Source organism: Peromyscus eremicus, chromosome 5, assembly GCF_949786415.1.
Source record: "Peromyscus eremicus chromosome 5, PerEre_H2_v1, whole genome shotgun sequence".
In the NCBI taxonomy this organism is placed as follows: Eukaryota; Metazoa; Chordata; class Mammalia; order Rodentia; family Cricetidae; genus Peromyscus; species Peromyscus eremicus.
The window spans coordinates 104,766,215-104,784,107 of NC_081420.1; the positions used below are offsets into that span (position 1 = coordinate 104,766,215).

Below are 17,893 nucleotides of genomic sequence, written 5' to 3' on the forward strand. Positions count from 1 at the left end.
TCTGAGCCATATACAGTAAGGCTGCTGGCAGAGTGCAGGGTCCAAAAATCTGTCAAGCTCCCACATCACCTAAGGGTTTGTGAGAAAACAGCATGACCAAAAGCAACTTGGGGAGGAAAGGGTTTATCTCATCTTAGAGCTTGAGGTCCATCATCTAGGCAAGTCAGGGTGGGAACTCAAGGCAGGAACCTGGAGGCAGTAGCTGATGCGGAGGCCATGGAGGAGTGTTCCTTACTGGCTTGCTCCCCATGGCTTGCTCAGCCTGAATTCTTACTTACAGCACCCAGGACACATCAATCGTTAATTAAGCAAATGTACCACAGGTCTGCCAATCTGGAACATTTTCTCAATTGAGGTTCCCTCTTTCCAAAGGACTCTATCTTGGGTCAGACAGACATAAAACTAGTTGGAACACACATTAAAATAAAAAAAAAAAAGAACTGCAGAAAATATATGGAAGAATAAAGAAATATGTTTAATAACTAGTAAAAATGAATACAAATTATTGACTTTCATCTTTGCTATAAGTAGAAGAACTCTTCCGGTAAGGTCCACTTGGATTAAGAAGAAGTTTTCGGTATACCAAAGCACAGTCAGCAATAGCACATATTGCTGTCAGAAGACCAAACACCTGCAAACAGAGACACCACCGTCAGCTTCTGTCACATAAATTCTCAGTGAGCTGCCCACTAGATTTCTTTCCTGCCAGGGTACAGAGCTTGTTCTCCGTGCTACCATCCAACACGAAAGTGGAAGGGACTTCAGAGGTCATTGCTAAGTTTCCCCCATACCTCTCCACAGTAAAGGAAATGGTAATGGCGGTGAGTAGAAGTCCCCTTGAGGTGGAATGGAAGTTGCCTTTTCCTCCTGATTTGCTCTGGCACACATTCTTTAAAGCTCTACTGACTGGATTTAGCCACCAAGCAGCGTTTCTCTCTTTAGTGGTCAGCTGTTTGATTTTGCTATCAGCATCCTTGACCGGGTAAAGAGTTGGTACTGGCAGCAAATTAAGTCCTGGGGACCGTAGTAGTGATACAAGTTTTGCAGGCCTGGAGTGATAAGATGCTCCACAGTGAACACTCAAAGGCTGGGCAACATCCATGTAAGGCAGAGGAGTCTAGACAGGCCTGAGGAAAATACGATTGAGCTAAAGGGAAATAGAGCAAACTGCAACTCTACTGCCAGAGAGCTACAGCTCTTTCTTCTCTTCTGGGCCGGCAGCCTCCACTCATGGCTTATGTACTGCTGGCTGCACTCCGTCTCTTCTGTTAGGCTCTAAGCAACTTGAGGCTAGTCGAGCCTCATGCACCAGGCCAGTACCACCCTGAAGGAGTACATAGTCTCCATTGTGAGCCACATAATTAAGATTTCCAAGAGTTTCATTTAAAAAGAAGAAAAGTGAAGTTATTTTAATACATTTATTTAGCTCAACATATCCAAAATATCATCCCTTTATAAATCATCGCTATAATAAGTTATTAACAACATATTCTATGTTCTTTTGCAGAGATAATACAATGAAAGTCAATACATATTTTATATTCAGAGCTTATCTCAAGTCATACTAGCCCCATTTCCTGTGCTCACTAGCCATATGACTACTGGCTGCTGTACTGGATAACAGTTCTATGTTCTAAGCACTTACGCAATGACTAAACGAAAGAAGAACTCAGTAAATGAATTTGAGTCCTATGACTAGGTCACCTTTTTCATACTAGATAGATAAAATTGTCTTTAAAATAATTGGGGGAGATTGGCATTTCAGCGTACCTCATTTCTAGAAAAATTATATAATCTGTGAAGTGCCTAGAGGAGTTGAAACCCAGGATTCTGACAGACATGGCGAAGCACAGTCAATTCTATACAGTCCTTGCTAAGAAAGAACCAGGAAGCAGGAAGGAAGAATTCTCCAATTCAGTTCTCTAGATAAGAGCCTAGAAAAGCCAAATGACCAAATCTCGGAAAAATACCAGCTGGAGGTATAATGAAATAACTGAGCTCTTCCATTTTGGCTTGTCAGGATCAAGTATGACCTAACTGACTTGCTTCTCTGTAAGCAGGCCTCAGAACAGCCCTTTAGTTGCAAGGTTTTCAACCACATCCCTTGCAGTAAGGAAATCTATTATATTGCATCTGAAGCATTATGGGAATATTTGGTCTCACCTAACAAGTGATGTGAATCTTTTAAAAGAAGAACTAGAAAACCCACACACCATGTTTCTTTCTTTTTGTTCAACATCAAGTTTCTCAGAGCTAAGGCTTGTAGCTGATTCTAGCAGCTTCTCTCAGTCTGGTACATCCCTGTAGGAAACATGTAGGGACCTCTTTATTTGGATAACTCCAGTAAGAAACCTTGTCTACTTATGCTAGTCAGGGAATGCATCTACTCACACAAATTATAAAGCCAGTAGGCACTGTATGCCAGTCCAGGAGTCTCTGGCACAAATACAGTGCAGCTTGCTTGTATCATATTTCCAAATGAATGCACATTTTGATCAAACCTGAAGAAACTTGAAAGATACCCCCCCCCTCCACACACACACACACACACACACACACACACACACACTACTTACGCCTCCAAGGATTGTCATTGTTGAAGGTTTTGGTATCAGTGCCAACACAGACACAACAAGCATGAATAGCGTTGCTACCATTGAGTTGGTAATATCCTAAAAACACAGAATTGAAAAGTCAGCTTACTATCAAAGACCACCAAGGCTGGGAATACAGCTCAGATCTAGCATGGCTCTAGGTCCTGGCTTCTTCCATGCCTAGCATCTTGAGATTGGGGGAAGACAAGACCAACAAGTACTGCAAAAAAAAATATGGGGGCAGATCCCTAAAAATTTTTAAAGCTGCATTTTATTTGATGTAGCACACATTGCTGTCTTTTCGGAAACTAAAATGCTACAATAAAATAATGCCTATATATTTGTTCTACAACATACCTAGTGGGTCTCGTATATCATATCAATCATTTAATTATTTAAGCACACACATACACACACACACATATATATATTCACTTAACATAGATATAACTAGAGGGAGAACTCATCTGGTTTGGAAAAGCAGATAATTATGCTGAAGATTTGGAGTACAGAGGGTCTCCTATGAAGCTGGAATGCTTATTTTTAATAGGAAATGTGGAATAATTGGCTATCAAAAAACTGTTACTAAAATGAAATTAATAAAACTGAAGCCAGGCATGGTGGGTCATGCCTTTAATTCCAGCACTCAGGAGTTTTGAGGTTAGCCTGTTCTACACGGAGTCCCAGGCCAGCCAGGGCCACATAGTATGACCCTATAAAAAACCCAACCCCTCAAAACTGAAAGCAGCTTATATTTAGAATGGTAATTTCCAGGAGAACCCCACCCACATTTGTAATGCAGTGGTTTGCCAAATTATGTTATTTCATTTAATAATTTCCCCTCATTGAAACATTTTAACAAGAGTAATTTATATTTTTAGATGGATGTGTATTGTGGAAAAGGATAAATTGTCCTTATCATGGAATGGTACACTTGCAATAATTAGGCAGAAAGAAATTAATGAAGAAATGCTAGATTCCAAAAGAAAAGAAGTTAAGGAAAGAAAAAGAGGTTTGACTCTAAGGAAGGAAGACAAAGTTTCAGGAGACAATGAGTTGGCTGTCTTGGGTTAACTCCCCTTTGGCTGGATACTTTGCTCTGCTTCAAGGCATCAGGCCTCACTACCTCAGTCAGGCAGCTGTAAACAGCTATGAATTAGGCTATAAAATGGCTTTGTACAAAAGTGGTGTTCTAGGGAGTGCGTGGAACCATGGAGTATGAGGAGAGGACAGGCTGGGAGAGGAAGGCATACTTATCTCAGAATATCAATGCTCCCTAGTGGAAATTTAGAACATTGTGTTTGTTTATTTTCAGGCTATAGCCCAAGCTGGTGTGGTACTCATTATGATTCAAAGACCTCCTGTCTTCTGTATGCTAAGATCATATGTGTGCGCCATCACATCCAACTTAAAACACTGTCTTTATATTGAAAGCTCAATATGCAGCCAGGCATGGTGGCATAGGCCTTTAATCGCAGTGCTTGGGAGGCAGAGACAGGAAGAGATTTCTGAGTTTGAGGCAGCATGGTCTATATAGTGAGTTCTAGCACTGCCAGGGCTACTGAGACTCTGTCACAAAACAAAAACATAAAACCCCAAACCCTCAATATGCTGTTAAATGGAATGCAAATTTAATTACAAAAAAATGGAGATTTCTTAGTAATTTTGAACCTCAGAGCCCTGGGTTTGCTCCTTCATTCATAATCTGTCAAGGAGTGCTAGAGAGGAACAGAGGCCTGTCTACAGATTGTGTCAGGCATGGATACAGATGGCGGATCTGAGGGCAGACAGGCGACCAGTATCTTCTAGTGAGGGAGCACTGGCTATAGGATTCCTGTACTCCTTACAGAGTAGCTGTGGTCCTCAGATGCTGTCTCCTTCACTTTAATTGTAGTGAAGCCTCTGGCAGCTCTACTACTCCACCCTGTGGGGGCCCCATTACTACTACCTTTGTCCCTTGGATTTCCTCAGGAAATAGGAAATTAGGCCCGTGGTGGCCTCCCCATTATAAGCTGCCTCTCCTTTCATGCTTGGTCTCATAACCTTCCTATTATTACCTGTCACTCATGGCAAGCCACTCTGGAGAAAAAGCCCACCGGGCCCTTCTGTGAGCACAGCTGCTGGAGAATGGGGTTACATATTTCAATACTTTTCTTTCCGTCTATATGACATTATTCACCATTCCTTTCTTCATGAAATGCTCTCCTGTTTGGTGTCTGTGACACTGGGCCCCCTTGGTTCCTCTCCTGCCTTTTCCTGGCCACTTGTCTCCACTCCCTACATTCTTTCTGAGCTCAGTTCCCAGCACCTGGTACTGACTCCCAACTGATGCTCTAGCTTCTCCTCCTATGCTGAAGATGTTATCAATAGCCCCCCTCCTCAGGAGATCTTCTCCTCCTATGCTGAAGATGTTATCAATAGCTCCCCCCCCTCAGGAGATCCGACAATCTGGTCGTTTAACTCTTTAATCCATCGCCCCATTTCTTAGCCTGTTCTCCTACCTCAGCATTCTCCCAAGGTGGGTATTTATACTTGGGAGGCTGAGGCAGGAAGAGTGAAAGTTGAAGGCCAATCTGGGCTATAGGGTGAGTTCAAGGCTAGTTTGGGCAACATTAGTGAGACCTTGTGTCAAAATAAAAAGTCAAAGGAGATATAGCTCAGCAGTACAGTATTTGCCTAGCATGCAAGAGGCCATGGGAACAATCCCCTATAGGGCATCAATGATGATAGTTATATAGAAAGCAGATGTTGCGTCTAGTCACTAGTACTAGGAACCCCATTAGAGAACTCCTTTCTGTCTACCTATAGCTATAACCTTACTCCATGTCTCTATCATTTTTATGACCGAGGATAACAGATTAAATGGCCTCTGAGAACCACTTCCAGTTTGGGGTTTATTTTTAATTTTTATTATGTTATTATTATTTTGAGATAGGGCTGGTCTCTAACTCTCTGTGTAGCCAAGAATGACCTTTAACTTCTGATCTTCCTGCCTCCACCTTCTGAGATGTTGATTATAGGTATATGTTAATATATCTAGGTTCTACTATGCAGGGGATCAAATCCAGGGCTTTGTTTATGCTTGGCAAGCACTCTACCAACTGACGTACACACCTCCAGCCTGAAATGCTCATCACTTGCCTCCAAAGATGGTTCAAGAAGGTACCACTTAAAAGCATGTTTCTGGTTTGGGAACAGCTCTGAAGTTCTCTCCCCTCAATAGTAGTTAGCAGCTTGGATATAAGCATTTCAGAATCCAAGAAGACATGATAAGTGCAGCAGAGGAGGAGGTGGCAGCCACCTGTCTAGACAAAGGAGTGAAGGAGAGTTGGGGGCACAGAGGATACCCACCGAGACAGGATGCTGGGATGTGACTTCAGAGAAAAGAAAAGAAAGAGATTGCTAGAACTAGCTTTGTAGTGCCTGCCCAAAGGACCATATAGACGTCACCTAATAATTTCCATTTGTCTATTGTGACAGCTCTGGTAGCCACTGGAGCACTTGAGTAGACAAACATTTCTAATGCTATGAGTCTGGCAGTTGAGGTTCAATGTTACAAAATATGGCTCAGTAAGATCAGTTGGAATTATCACAAATGACTACAGAATTTTCAAGTATGATCAGATTGGATTTTAGTGAATGTTCTTAAATAGTTTGACTTTCCATTTTGTGATGAGGGATAGGCAAGGATAGTTCCTTGTTGTACCTGCTTGTCTGTCTCCTAATTCTGAAACTATACCCACATGCATTTAAAAATGAGGTAAAACATCATAAATGGAGAAAACATTTTTCTTAAAGCAATTCTATTAAAATCAGGAACAAGACAAGGTTGTTCACTCCATATCTATTCAATATAGTACTTGAAGTTTTAGCTAAAGCAATAAGACAACTGAAAGAGATCAAGGGATACAAATTGGAAGGGAAGAAATCAAAGTATAGTTATTTATTTACAGATGATATGGCAGTATACATAAGTGACCTTAAAACTTCCATTAGGCAACTCCTATAGCTGATAAACACTTTTAGCAAAGTGGATGAAAGATTAACTGAAAACCAAAACAAAACAGCAGCCCTCCTATATACAAATGACAAATGGACTGAGAGAGAAATCAGGGAAACAACACCTTACACAATAGCCTCAAATAATATAAAATATCTTGGGGTCAACTCTAACCAAGTGAAAGAATTGTATGATAAAATCTTCAAGTCTTTAAAAACAGAAATTAAAGAAGATATCAGAAGATGAAAGATTTCCCATGTCCATGGATCAGTAGGATTAACATAGTAAAAATGGCCATCTTACCAAAAGCAATCTATAAATTCAATACAATCCTCATCAAAATTCCAACACAATTCTTCACAGACTTAGAAAGGACAAAGCTCAACCTCATATGGAAAAACAAAGAACCCAAGATAGCTAAAAACAATCCTGAACAATAAAAGAACTTCTAGAGGTATCATCATCCCTGATATCAAGTTGTACTACAGAGCTATAGTAATAAAAATCACATGGTATTGGCATAAAAATAGGCATGTTGATCAATTGAAGTGAGGACCCAGACATAAAACCACACACCTAATGACACCTGATTTTTTCATAAAGAAGCCAGAAATAACACTGGAGAAAAGACAGCATTTGCAACAAATGGTGCTGGTCAAACTGGATGTAGGTATGTGGAAGAATACAAATCACCCTGTACAAAACTCAAGTCCAAGTAGATCAAAGACCTCAACATAAAACCAGATACCCTGAACCTGATAGAAGAAAAAGTGGGGAATAGCCTTGAACACATTGGCACAGGACACAACTTTCAGAACAGAACACGGATAGTGCAGGCACTAAGATCAACAATTAACAAATGAGACCTCAAGGTGGGTAGTGGTGGCATATGCCTTTAATCCCAGCACTTTGGAGGCAGAGGCAGGCGGATCTCTGTGAGTTCAAGGCTAGCCTGGTCTACAGAGTGAGTTCCAGGACAGCCAGGCTGTTACACAGAGAAAGCCTGTCTCAACAACAACCACCACCACCACCACCACCAAATGAGATCTCATGAAACTGAAAAGCTTCTGTAAGGCAAAGGACACCATTAATTGGACAAAGCAACAGCCTACAGAACAGGAAAATAATTTTACCAACTCTACTTCTGATAGAGAACCAATATCCAAAATATATAAAGAACTCAAGAAATTAGGTATCAAAAAACCCAAACAATCCAATTAAAAAATGGGGAACAGATCTAAACAGAGAATTCTCAATAGAGGAATCTCAAATAGCTGAGAAACAGTTAAAGAAATGTTTAACATCCTTAGCTCTCAGGGAAATGCAAATCAAAACTACTTTGAAAGTCCATCTTGCATCTGTTAGAATGGCTAAGATCAAAAACACAAGTGACAGCTCATGCTGGAGAGGATGTGGAGCAAGGGGAACACTCCTCTATTGCTGGTAGGAGTGCAAATTTGTACAGCCACTTTGGAAATCAATATGGCAGTTCCTCAGAAAATTGGGAATTGATTTACCTCAAGATCCAGCTATAACACTCCTGTGCATATACCCAAAGGATATTCCATCTTACCACAAGGACACTTGCTCAATCATGTTCATTGTTTTATCATGATAGTCAGAAACTGGAAACAACCTAGATGTCCCTCAACAGAAGAATGGATAAAGAAAATGTGGTACATTTACACAATGGAGTATTATTCTGCCATTAAAAAATGACATCATGAAATTTGCAGGCAAATAGATGGAACTAGAAAAATAATCCTGAGTGAGGTAACCCAGACCCAGAAAGATAAATGTGTTATATATTCACTCAAAAGTAGATATTAGCCATTAAGTAAATCATAATCAAGCTACAATCTGTAGACCCACAGAGGTCGAGCAAAGAAGAGGGGTCTATGGATAAGTAGAGACAGTGCCTTCGCCCCTATGTTCTAGTCTCTTTGGTATGGGAAGGTACTCTGCAGGCTACTGAAAGAGGAATGTGACACTAACCCACCTACAAAACCTTTTGATCTACAATCTGTCCTGCCTGCAAAATAGGCTAGGGCAATGGTGGCACAGAACGTGTCAATCAATGTCTGATTTGACTTAATGCCCACTCCACGAGAAGGAACCCATACCCCACACTGCTTGGGTAACCAAGAACCTGAGACTAGATAGCCCAGAGACCTAGGGTCTCTAACAAACACTACCTGTCTTAAAAAAACAACAAAAAAATAAGAACAACAACAACAACAACAACCAACCAATGTCTTATCTAGTCATCATAGAGAGGTGGCTTTCTCTGGGAGCAGATAGAAACAGATGCAGGGACCCATGACCAGACATTATGCAGATAGAGAATCTAAATTGGAGGTCTCCCCATCAAATCCTTCTCCTTAGACAACCCCAAGGAAGAGGAGGCAGAAAGATTTTAAAAGCCAGAGGGGATGGAGGATACCAGGAGAACAAGGCCCTCTGAATCAGCTAAGCAAGGTGCATATGAACTCAAAGACTGAAACAGCAAGCACAGGGCCTACATGGGTCTGCACCAGGTCCTCTGCACACATATTATATATGTTAGATTAATATTTTTTTATGAGATTCTTGACTATGAGAATGAGTGGGTTTCTGACTGTGTACCTGCTCTTGAGACTCTTTTCTTCCTGTTGGGTTGCCATGTTCAACTTTGATATAATAGATTTTGCTTCATCTTAATATGTTTTATTTTGTCATGTTTGGTTATCTTTTAGAAGCCTGTTCTTTTCTAATGAGACACAGAAAGATAGTGGTTCGAGAGGGGAGAGGAGGTGAAGACGAACTGGGAGGAGTAGAAGGAGGGGAAACTATTATCAGGATATATTGTATGAGAAAAGAATCTATTTTTAATAAAAGAAAAAAGGCAAAAGTTAAGAATATGCTCTAATTTATTAACATGGTTCTAAATTTGAATTTCTTTAGAACACTTATACTTAAGAGAATTCTCTAAACAAAAAGGTCAGCCATACCTACTGGTAGGTGCAGTAAAGAGAATTTATGTCCTGTGGCTGCCCTAGATCCCTGACAGCTTTCCCCAAGGACAACATGGAGCCCTTAGCAGTGAGCAGAGATCACCTTAAAGATTTAAAAGAACCAAGTAGTTGATTACAGTGTCTTCCTATGGCAGGAAAAAGTTTAAGGTTGAAAGTGATCACTTACAAGCAAAGGCCAAAACAACCATTTCATCACTTTGTCAAGTCTGCATAGATACAAAGTTATGAAAAAGAAAATAATGGTGAGTTCAAATCCAGTGATAACGATGTATGGTTCAGGGGCTTGTGCGATGATGAAAAAGGTCATAGATGCCACATTTACTGCCTAGAAGAAGAAAACAATGATTTAGTCACTGATCATACAAGTTTAAGCTATAGAAACAATTGGTTTACTTACTGCAGGGTGTATGTGTGCATGTGTGGTACTGGGGATTAAATCCAGGGTCTCATGTATGTGAGTGCTATACCATTGAGTTACATACATCCCTAGCTCCAAAAACGCCTAAAAACAAGTAAGAAAGATTTCTGTAAGACACTGTGTACATGAGAGGTATGACTAAGCATGTGGGCATTGACTTCTGTTTGTGTTTTAGAGGAGTAAGTACTTGTCATTTCCCACATCTGTTCTTATGATCTTTTCACTCCAAGTGTCTCTGCTTCCACCTCTTTCCTTTAAGCACACCTAAGTTGTCTTCTCTTAAGACACCCTCTCCCTACCACACACACAGCCCTTTCCTTTCATCTTCTCCAGAAAAACCCTGGTCTTTTTTTTTTCCTCCCCTGCTTCATGTTACTTCTCAAAAAGGTCTACATTCTGGCTGCCTAGAATTCCTCATCATTCAATCCCTCATCATTCCTTAACTATTAGTAATTTGCAATCTATTATTAAATTTGAGTTGAATATTGCCATGAGGGCAAAGGTGAAGGGGAGGTGGGAGTGGAGGAGGTGTAGGAGGTGTAGGAGGTATAGGAGGTGTAGGAGGTGGAGGAGGTGTAGGAGGTGGAGGAGGTGGAGGAGGTGGAGGAGGTGGAGGAGGTGGGAGTGGAGGAGGTGTAGGAGGTGTAGGAGGTGTAGGAGGTGTAGGAGGTGGAGGAGGTGGAGGAGGTGGGAGTGGAGGAGGTGGAGGAGGTGGGAGTGGAGGAGGTGGAGGAGGTGGAGGAGGTGGAGGAGGTGGGAGTGGAGGAGGTGGAGGAGGTGGAGGAGGAGGAGGAGGTGGAGGAGGTGGAGGAGGTGGAGGAGATGGGTATAAACATACTGTCAGAGGAAAAATAAATCTGATGTTTAAGAGTTACTACTCAATGTACGTTTTTATATACTTCCTCTTACTAAATATAATACCATTAGAATGAAGGGATAGCTAAAGACTGGAAACAACCTAAATGATGCCAATTAGTGAATGGGTAAAGAACACTTCATCAGAGCTGGGATATAACTCAATGAGAGGTATGAGGTCACTAACCTAGCATATGTGAGGGCCTTTGGTAATCTCCAGCATTCCCCCGCACACACACATGAGGGAGGAGGCATCAGGGAGAGACAGGTCTACCCATCCACACAATAAAGTATTAACAGCAAAAAGAAGGAAGAATTAATATGGATATACTATTGACATATGATGAATAATTATGATGAATGAAAGATGACAAAATGAGTATAGACTATATGTTATTTATAGAAAATTCTAGGAAATGAAAGCTTATCTTCAGTTACAGCAAAAGCTATAGTTTCAGAAAACAGAACTATACTTTATAGAAAATATAGTTACAGAAAGCAGATGAGTTGACCCCTGGGACTAAATTAGGTAAAAAGAAGCGATTAGCAGGGCCATGAGGGACATTTTAGGGGTTTTAGGTGTCAATATGTGCCACTTAACCAGACATACTCTGAGAAGTACATTATTGAGTCATTTTCCTGTGCAAATTACCATAAAATACAGATACTAAGATGGCTCTGATACCACCAGGTGACATAATCTCATGGGACCACTGCTGTACAAGCAAATAACCCACACCTAAGAAGGTGTGCCATGTGTGGCTGTATTAATTATCCTGATTATGGTGATAGTTTCACAGGTCTGTGTCAAAACTGATTAAATGAGATGTCCAATGTAAATGCTTGTGTCTTTTCCATCAACTATCATAACACAAACTTCTAAAATGTAAATTTGGTCCTGCACGTCCTCATCTATTTAAAAATCCTTCAAATCTGCATTCTCTACAGTTGAGTCCCCCTCTCACCATGTGTCCAAGATCTAGGAGTAAGCTACCATCTACTTCTCTGGCAAAAATGTACCTCTCAGTTTATACATGAAAATTCCAGGGGCCACTCGTCAAGCCTCATTGACCTCAGTTGTCCCTAGTGTTCTATGCAGCTGATCACTCCCTCAAGTTTCTTCAGTCAGCTTCCAGGACACTGTGCACTTGACTTGTTCTCCATCCCAAATGGCTCCCTCCCATTCTTTGCTAATTCTGCTCTCTGTTCCTCACTCTCAGATTTCATTCATCCTCTTATCTGTCTTATCTACATTTCTTTCTTGATGACCTCATTTGCCACTCAACTTCAAACACGTCTATCTCTCCACCAAAATCCAGATCTTTCCAGGTCTGACTTCCCCATTCAATTCTGCTTCACCAGTCTTATAGATATCTCTAATCTAATGCTGAATTCAAAGCTGAATTTCTGGTCCTCTGCCCACACTTGCTTCTCCTGCGGGCTTTCTGACACCAGTGGACAGCAAGTCCACTTTTCCACTTGTATAGACCCCAAATTGGGTAACATTGGACCCCCCCTCCTCTCTCTTACTCCCTATCTGGGGCCATTAGCAAATCTTGAGCACCTCTGACCTGAAAGTCCAAAATGCTCCCAAATCCAATTTTTTTTTGGGGGGGGGTGGACAGGGGAGTTGGTTGGGTGATGACAACAGGGTCTGTGTCACCCTGGCTAGCCTAGAACTCCCTCTGTAGACCAGGCTGGCCTTAAACTCACAAAGATCTGCTTGCTTCTGCCTCCCAAATATTGAGATTAAAGGCATGTACCACCACGCCTGGTCAAAATCCAAAAATTTTGGATGCTGTACATGACACCTGACCTCAGGTGGTTCAATGTACACAAACTTTTGTTTCCTGTATGAAATCACAAAAAACATTGTGTGCTACCCCACAGCCTATGTGTAAAAGGTATACATAAAACATAAAAATGAATTAAGTGTTTAGATTTGGGTTCCATCTCCAAGATACCTCATTACATACACATAGATACTCCAAAATCCAAGACAGTTCTTGTTGCAAGATATTTGACCACATTGTGAACCCCCAGATTTTGTTAATTAAATAAAATCAACCTTGGGTCAAGAGGCAGAGCCAGCAACTAGTTGACAGGAAGTAGCCATAGAGAGTTAGAGGGAATCCAGAAAATGGATAGAGAAATGCACAGGAAGCAGTGAGGAGGAACTTTTGAGTTTGGTGGTCTTTTTGGTGGAAGGGAAGCTCTCTTGCTAGGTTGCCAGCTAAGGAGGAAGGTCTGCTGGTTGCTTCTTGGCCTCTCTGAGCTAGGAGGTTTTCACCCTAGTATCTGACTCCCGAGTCTTTATTGGTAAAATAGAATGATAGAGACTTAGTTAAAAACTATATTTGGAGGCAGACGCAGTTCCGGTGGGGTAAGGAAGTCTGGCGGGGTAAGGAAGTCCAGCCAGGCCTGGGCCTGAGCAGCAGAGCAGTGATTGAGGAATCACAGTCAGTAGCTGAAACTGCAGTAGATTCAGGTGCAGCTGCTGTACTGATGATAAAACAACAAGTTCTGGTCTTAAGCATTTGGGATCAGGGATCTGTATATCCCAAATATAAATTTGCTACCTACTCTGCGACCACCAGCTTTCCTATCCATGGCATTCGCCCTTGTTCACTCAAGTTCACGACTGCTGGCTCCTTGCTTTGTCTTGACCCTGCCATAGAACCATTACTGGATTTTCCTCTACACAACATATTCTCATTACTAACTGCTTTATCTCACTTAACTCCAACAAATACCATCTCAGCAAAGCCCAACTTGATCACCCTACAACTATAATCTGCGACCTTCATCAAACTTCTCCTCCCCTGATACGTCCCATAGCATTTATTCTTGAGATACTACATAACATATTGGGCTTGACTCTGCCTCCCTCCCATCCCAATATATAAATTCCATAGTACATATAGGCAGGTGTTCAGAAAATATTTGTTAATGAATACACGAAGCACCATTCAACTTCTTATCGTTTACTACTAAGATCTTGAAGACTTTCTTGTCACCATTCCTCCATTTAGCTGCCTCTCTCTTAAGCCTAACTCTAGGCTCTTCTTGAAGGTTTTATACTAGCTACCTTCTGGTTAGATGTCTCACTTCTGTGCCCATGTCGGCTAGTTTTGGTTGTCAATTTGACTATATCTGGAATGAACTATAATTCAGAAACGGAGGGCACACTTGTGATCTGGATCTTGAGGCAAGAAGACAACATGCTTTTAATCTAGATCTTGAGGCTGGAAGGCACACCTTTAATCTGGGCCACCCCTTCTGCTGGAAGTCTATATAAGGACAATGGAAGAAGGCAGGGTTTGTTCTTCACCTGCTTGCCCTCACCTTGTCAGCACATTCAAAAGACCAACAGAGATACCCAGCCTCGTGGGACTGAGTAGTTACTAGATTCTTGGACATTCCATTCACAACTACCCACTGTTGGATTGCAGCCTATAAGTCATTCCAATAAATTCACACACACACACACACACACACACACACACACACACACACATATATGCATTTATTCCATAAAAGTTCTGAGACTCTAGAGAACCATGACTAATACAGTGCCCTACCTTCACCCTATCACATATTATAACCATTTACTCCTGTGTTTGTGTCCTAGACTAAATGGAAGCATGACTCATAGTCAAGAACTTTTGTTCTGAGCCTGGCATAGGCTTTTAATCCCAGCCTTTGGAATGCAGAGGCAGGCAGATCTCTGAGTTTGAGGCCAGCCTGGTCTACAGAGTGAGTTCCAGGTCAGCCAGGGCTGCACAGAGAAACTCTGTCTCGAAAAACTAGAGAGAAGAAGGTGGGGGGAGGAGGAAGAAGAAAGAACGTTTGTTCTGGTAGTTGGTGACATGGCTCAGTCAGTCAAGTACTTATTGTACAACACACATTTAAAAACAATGCTGGGCATGGTAGAACACACCTGTAATCTGCCTGTAATCCTAGCACTGGGTAGGTGGAGGTGGCAGGCCTCTGGTGCTTGCTGGTCAGCCAGCCTAACCTAACTGGCAAGCCCAAGGTCAGTGAGAGACCCTGTCTCAAAAACCAAGGTGGGCGGCTCCTGAAGAACACCACCAGAGGTTGACCTTTTGTTGACTAAGTACACAAGTTGTATGATTCAGGGACTTTTGTCTTGGTGACTAAGTGGAAGAATTCTGTGAGTTAGGAAATCCAGTTTTGTCTTGCTTCCTCTTTATTCTAGCTACTGGTCCAGAAGTTAGAACACATTAAATAGTGACACTGTTTAAATATTTATGTGTATGCCTCATGTGTGCAGTGTCTATGGAGGCCATAACAGGGCATCATAAGCCCTAGAGCTACAGTTACAGGTGGCTGTGAGCCACTCAGCATGGGTACTGGAATTGAACCCCAGTTCTCTGTAAAAACAGTACCTTCCTGTAAGCACTGAGCCATCTCTCCAGCCCCTCACACTGTATATAATATAATAAAATGTCTCTTGTGAACCATAACTTATAGCTATTTCTCAGAACCACAGATTTCTGGCATGGGGAAGATTTCATATGCAATTAAATTTACTTTCACCTGAAGTTTGAATCTCCTTTACAAAATCCTCACCCGTGTTCATCTGTGCTTTCTGTTGCCTGGGAAACACTGCCTTCTCTGGTGGCCATTTAATTTTGGTACCCTTTTAATATAAAACTCTTCTTCATGTTATCTGGAAATGTTTCCCTTGGAATTTTTAACTATCTCGTGTCAACCCCTCAAATTTTTAAACGATTTCCTTTTCTCTTCTCTCTCAGTTTTCTTACATTCCTTCAACTATGTTAGTTCGTGAATGAAATGAGGACATGACCCCTCCTAGGTATGGTTTTATTGTAGATATAAGGGAAAAGGCTTTATTGTAGATATAAGGGAAAGTACAGAGTCATTAGGAAGAGTCCAGACTGAACTGGACCATGAGAGAAGGGATGATGAGCGAGAGAGGAAGAGAAGAGAGAGAAGAGAGAGGGCAAGCGATACAAGAGAGGAGCTGAGGACCAGGAGAGTCGGCTGAAATGGCCAGTTTATATAAGGAGAGAGGAGGGCGGCGGGGGGGGGGGCAATACCCGGCCCCTGGGCGGGAGAGGTTTTTTAGGGTGGGGGGCCGGGTGAGAAGCGCTGGGAGGAGCCACAGGTACGGAGTAAACCCTGTCCCGGGTTTCTTTGGGACCTGACAGTTTGTATTTCTCTAATCTCCTTTCTCCAAAGCTCTGTCCGGAACTGAACTGCCTGCAATGCCCCTATTATGTCTGGAGCCCAAATAAGGGCAGTTTCCTCTTTGCTCTGGGTTGAATCGGCTGAGTTGGGTAACACCAAAAGTCCGACTTACAGTAAAAGACCATCAACTTTTGTTTTTCCTTTTTTCTTTTTTCAAAGCTTGTTGGGTTCTCAGCAGTGAGACTGCAGCTGCCTCTCTGATAGGTTACCACCAAGTTTGTAAGTCCAAATGAGGGGCCTTCAGGTAGATTCATGGGTGTGTCCCTACACCGTCTGAAGAGGAAGCCACTCTACCCTACGGTTCTTCTCCCAGCGGACTGAGCAACAGAGCAATGCCTTGCATCTGGAAAGGCGTGGCTGGAAACAAGGTGACCGCGCAAATGCTGTCCCCGGCTTCCTAACCCAGTCTCTACCACCCGGAGTAACCTGACCACCCGCCCTGGTCCTCACCAGCCGCAGCATCTTCACAAGGCCTTTCACGCTCAAGCAGAAGGGCTGTTCTACGTTTTGCTCTTCGGACTCCATTTTTTCCCCCCACAGACCCAACAGTCACTCTCCTTTTTCAAGACTTCTCAGTTAATTGCTCTCTCCAGGACTCGCGCCACATCCTTTAACTGCCGCCGCTGGGCCAGCAGTACCTCCGGCTGTCAAGTCTCGGCGCGCGTGCGCACTAGTGCAGGCCGCCCACTCGCTCCGCCCGCTTGTCTATAAACTAATTCAAGCGCAGACCTGGAGCCCGGCAGGTGTGCCGCTCCTCACCCGGGCCAGCTCCATCACTGCTCTGCCCTGGAGCTTTCCTGTAGAGAAGCGTTGTTGGAGTAGGGGGAGGAAGGAGGAAGACCCACAAATGGCAGCCCCGCCTCTTTGTCCTTAGGATTTCCCTTGGCCACCTTGTCCAGAGCGGCCAGTCACTCCTCTGCATTTTTTTGGTAGCTCCTCCACATTATAAGCACATCCCGCGGGAAAACGTTGATTCACTGGTAAAGAGTTAGACTTAGGAGAAAGAAGTTCCGGTGTTCTGTTAGACAGTCTGACTGTGGGTAACGAGAATGTATTGCTTTATTTAAAATTAAAAGCTACAAGAAAGGAATTTGAATTTTTTCTGCACAGAAACTATTCTGAAGAGACAGAGTTACCCTGATATGAATATTACACAATGTGCACACGTAATGAAACATCACATGATACCTTGTAAATATGTACAATTATGTATCAGTTAAAATAAAAATACAAATTCTACAAAGTAAAGATCTGTCTGCTTCTCTCCTTGCAGGGTCCCCAGGGTCTAGGGCACTCATCGGTAGCTGTAGACTATGTAACCTGAACTTACAGCCTGGTCCTCCTAGCCTGGCCTTGCTCTCAGGATATGCCATGTATCTCCAGAGCACTTTTGCCTTTCCACTGCTGTTAGCTGTGGGCAGCTACCGTTTATAAAATGCTCCAGTGTAGTCAGGACTACACCATCTTGGACCATTTCTTTTTAGACACAGGGAGTATGTGTCACTTCTTTTATGTGATTTGTCTTGTATAACTAGGACATCGCCTGTCATAGTTTGTATCTCTGTTGCTGTGATAAATTAAATACTGACCAAAAGCAACTTGGAGAAAGAGAGGGTTATTTGGCTTACAGGCTACAGCCAAGGGAAGACAGAGCAGGAATTCAAGGCTGAACCTAGAGGCAGAAACCGAAGCAGAGACCACGGAGGAACTAAAGGTGTTTTCTGGCTTCCTTTCTCTGGCTTGCTCTTTCATAAACACCTCACCTGTACAGGGACAG

General features: G+C 42.4%; 2 protein-coding genes across 2 annotated transcripts in view; one reads left to right on the forward strand and one right to left on the reverse strand.

The window, feature by feature from the left end:
• Positions 1–17,893, forward strand: part of Tk2 (thymidine kinase 2) — a 96,725-nt gene that overhangs the window by 55,420 nt on the left and 23,412 nt on the right. The gene's annotated exons all lie outside the window — the stretch shown is intronic.
• On the reverse strand, positions 453–16,795 carry Cklf (chemokine like factor). The gene is made up of 4 exons (XM_059264250.1): positions 16,567–16,795; positions 9,775–9,933; positions 2,577–2,672; positions 453–631 (listed from the first exon to the last, which is right to left on the reverse strand). Exons 1-4 carry the CDS (start codon positions 16,639–16,641, stop codon positions 503–505), a joined length of 459 nt encoding a protein of 152 aa, XP_059120233.1. The 5' UTR covers positions 16,642–16,795; the 3' UTR covers positions 453–502.